At 41.2% G+C, this 4,233-nt stretch overlaps 1 protein-coding gene across 1 annotated transcript in view; it reads right to left on the reverse strand.

Moving 5' to 3' along the window:
* Nucleotides 1–4,233, reverse strand: part of atr (ATR checkpoint kinase) — a gene marked incomplete in the record, with an annotated part of 43,912 nt that overhangs the window by 7,708 nt on the left and 31,971 nt on the right. The window contains 5 exon segments of the mRNA XM_014030896.1: nt 518–747; nt 828–925; nt 1,053–1,195; nt 2,423–2,602; nt 3,526–3,685. Coding sequence (XP_013886350.1) covers nt 518–747; nt 828–925; nt 1,053–1,195; nt 2,423–2,602; nt 3,526–3,685 — 811 coding nt within the window.

Genomic DNA, 4,233 nt, shown 5'->3' on the forward strand with positions numbered 1-4,233 from the left:
CATGAGAAAACGTGTTCATAACGAACGAAAGTAAATAAATAATTAAATTGTGGCCATGCCGGTCTCAAACCCTGGTCTCCCACTCTCTGGTCCAACACTCTACCCATTGCCATATTGGAGGCTTGTTGTGAACTGACCTGCGCATTACATAACAACACGGTGACGGCTTTTTATACTGAGGAGGTGGAGTCTCACCCGGGGGTTGCTAGGTAAGGGGCTGAACGCAGGTTCCGGTGGGTTGTTGTACAGCTTGTGACATCACAAAATGACGGAAGTATAAAACTTGTTGTTAATATACATTAAAAATACATTTACTTACAGTAAATACACCCCTGGGTGCATTTTTTTTGGTCCTAGGWCTGTTTTTTTAAGAAGTACATACCCAAAGTTGAGTAAAAAAATCTTTAAAAAGTGAATGTTGCATAATAGATCCCCTTTAAGTCCAGTCCCTGTGGTACCAGGTATTCATGCAATCAACAAAACGTCAGATTTAGAACAAAAGAGAAGACTCCTTTACCTTGGAGACAGCAGTCATCAGCCACATAGCCTGCTGGGGGTAGGCCAGGAGCACCTTGGCCACAATCGTCATGAGAACAGTGAAGACCTCGTCGCTCGAGTGGCACACCCTGGAGATGAGCTGCGAGAAGGCGGTGAGGAACTGGTACGGCGCTAAGTTGTTGCAGTGTTCACTGACCACCACGTTAATTTTACTGAGCTCCTGTCGCAGCTGTCGGTCAGTTCGCCCAGCTGTGGAGGAGAGATTCATCAGAAACTATTCGAATCAGGCAGTGGAGTGAGTTCAAACTGAAGCGTGCCGAGTTACTCACCTTTCTCACGTTCGCACACTTTAGCTCCGAAATCCAACCAGAGAGAGAGCATGCGTGGCATGGCCTGGTAGATGTACTGGTTTCCAAACTGCAGGGCTCTGATGTGATGCACATTTAGAAGTGTGATGAAGCAAAAATAAATCAAAATTCATTTCCGAAATAGTTTCTTTTTAAACTTTCAGTATATAGGAACTTGAAGTAAACAAAATAAAAACAATAACCTACTTTCCAAAAAAGGTGACGATGTATAAGATGAGGTTTCCCTGTTTCTCCAGCTTGTTATCAGTCACCATTGGCATCACTTTGTCGTAGTATTTAGCCAAGTAGAAGTTTCCATCCTCCCACTCCGGTAACAGGTTGGTCACGTCCTAAATTAAAATAACACACTTCAAAGTTATACATCTAAACATGTAGCTAAACATGTTTGTATAGGTCTATAAATGTTGTTATAGGTATATAATCATAACTCTAAACCTAATGTAAACACATTTGAATCATACATTATTATACACTGCCTAGAAAAAAAAACAGTCACCACCTGGATTTAACTAAGGTCTATGATGTGGGGTTGCTGCAGAGGTTCAGCAAMAGTTTGTGCTCAAAGAATGAGGTCAGCTGACTACTTGAATATACTGAATGACCAGGTTATTATCTTCCCTGATGGCACGGGCATATTCCAAGATCAGGCTCTTATTGTGAAAGAGTGGTTCAGGGAGCATGAGACATTTTCACACATGGATTGGCTCCAGAGTCTATTGAGAATCTTTGGGCTGTGCTGGAGAAGGCTTTGTGCAGCGGTCAGACTCTASCATCATCAATACAAGATCTTGGCGAAACATTAATGCAACACTGGATGAAATAAATCTTGTGACGTTGCAGAAGCTTATTGAAACAACGCCACAGTGAATGCATGCCAACAAACAAAATATTAGTGTGTGTGAGCTTTTTTTTGGTGGCTACGTCACACAGTGGAGTCTCTGATTGGTTGACGCGGCGTGTCGAGCTGCAAAAGTTCAGATTTTCCAACTTCAGCGTTCGACGCTCTCGCTGCACCACAACACTTCACGACGCGCATCCATCACAGACTTTGCATGTAAACCTGATGCTCAAAACGCGTTTGGTGTGAACGCACCCTAAGGCTAACCTCACAGGTACCTACCTGAACCTAAAACTAACCTAAACTCAATTCACACCTTGGTGCTAAACCAAACCCCCAACCCACCAATGGTATTTAAACCAAATGGGGACTCGACTTTTGTCCCCAAATGCACCAGTTGTCCCCAAATGTAGGTGTTTTGTCTTAAAATTGCCCCCAAATGTCACCAACTCCCCCCCCTCCCACACACACACACACACACAAAAACTTTATAGCCTGCCATTTGTCAGTGGGTGAGAACACGTCCTCTAAAAACAAGCAATAACAGAAAGACTTTTTCCAGGTAAAGCCCAACAAGCAGAATGGAACAAAATGTTTCAAAGTCACAATAAATCTTCTACAGATGTTTTCCTGATGTAAGATTTATAAATGTGTTGGTAACAAACCTTTTAGATGTCTGAATGAAAGGTAAGAATGAAGTCCAGATAAAGACCATTACCTTGTATGCCTTCATGATGGCATTGGACTCAAAGTTGGCAGTCTCCTCCATGAAGCGTCCAACCAGCAGCATGGCCTTGCCTTTAGTCTGGAGGCTGCGAGGGTCTGTGGGGGGCTGGTCCTCAGGGAAACACTGGGCCACGCCCTTCTGCAGGACGATCAGAGCCTGGTGTGCATCACCCTGAACACAGCAGAAAACAACACTTCTGTAACAGAACAAGTTAAATGGATATATAACGTTTTCTGATTTTAACTGCAACGAGAACGCCGAGTGCTGAACTTTACTGAAATTTGGTAAAGAAGCTGAAATTTATCTGCTAAAAAACACTAGCTTGAAGTTAAGACAAGCAATACATAACTTAAAAGCTACAAAAAGCAAAACAAAGCAGCAAAACACTATCTAAAAGTTGCAGAAATCCAACTACAAGCTAAAAGAAGCAAAAAGCTAGCTAAAAAGTAGCTGGCTAAAAAAAGTGAAACAATAGCTAAAAGCCAGAAAGAACAAAATGTAAGCTAAAAATCAAAAGTGGTAAAATGTTGGCAAAAGTGGCAAAAAACTAGCAAAAATTAGCAAAGAGCTGGCTAAAAGCTAAAAACAGAAAAAGGCTATTTAAATCTAAAAGGGGCAAAAAGCTAGCTAAAGTTAGCAAAGTGCTGGCAAACAGCTAAAATCTTCAAAAGGCAAAATAACCAAACCAGTAAATAAAAGCGAAAAGTATCAGAAGGCTAGTTAGAAGGAGCAGAAAGGTAGCCAAAAGCTCAAAGTAGCAAAAAACTAAAAAGTAAAAAAAATCACGTGAGAAGACAGAAATGGAGTCAAAGAAACTGACATGGAGGTAGTTGGAGTGAGGACAGAGGACACAGAAGACAGTGAGATGGAGAGGAAAGACTCATGGCAACAACAGAGGGAAAACAGCTGAATGAAGAGCATGGTTTTGAAAAATAAAAAAGTATGTACTTGAAGAACTGAATATTTTGAAATACAAACTATTAAAATAGAACTACATTTGCAGAAATAGAAAGCAAAAACATAGTGTAAACGAAATCAAGTAAACAACAGTTTGAACAGGATGATGATGTTTTCTGTCTCCTGGACGTCTCTACCTTAGACCAGAGCCACTTAGCCTTCTCTGTGACCAGCTCAGCCAGGTTTGTCTTATCTGCGTTCAGAAGAGCGTTGAAGGCTGTCTGGTGATGTCCTGCTTTTCTGGCCACTCGGGCACTTTGCAGCCAACACTCTCCGACAAGCTCCTCACACTCCGCCCTGCAGAAGAACAGCCAGACCATCACAGCTCTGACAGGAAATTCATCTGTCAAGTCATCTTCTAGAAAAATTATCACGGTATTAAGTACRAGTTGAGATGAAACTGATCCAGTTCTCTCATTTAGTAACATTTATCCTATTCACATCACGCTACCAGTCTTCTTAAAGGGATCCCTGATTAGTTGTAACATTAGACTTTATTTGATAAACAATTATTTTAACTGTAAAATAAAGACTGTAAAAATACTGTAGGCTGTTTAGTTAAGTAAATTTTTAAAAAGATATTTCAACACAGACGGAGCTGTTTTATTTACACGCAAAGCATTCTGGGTAAATGATGACGTTGATAGGTCATCTGTGCTAGCGAGCTATATCCAGCCTGAAGGTTAATCTTGGACAATATCTGATGATCGACTCTTTTAAATGAAACCAGAGAGCGTTGACAGAGAGGAGAAGGTAGAAATGACTCAGCCTGGAACTAGGGCTGTGTATTGGCAAGAATTTGGCGATACGATACATATCATGACAGAGGGGTCACGATACGATAT

This window comes from Austrofundulus limnaeus, unplaced genomic scaffold (assembly GCF_001266775.1).
Source record: "Austrofundulus limnaeus strain Quisiro unplaced genomic scaffold, Austrofundulus_limnaeus-1.0 Scaffold1137, whole genome shotgun sequence".
NCBI classification, from domain to species: Eukaryota; Metazoa; Chordata; class Actinopteri; order Cyprinodontiformes; family Rivulidae; genus Austrofundulus; species Austrofundulus limnaeus.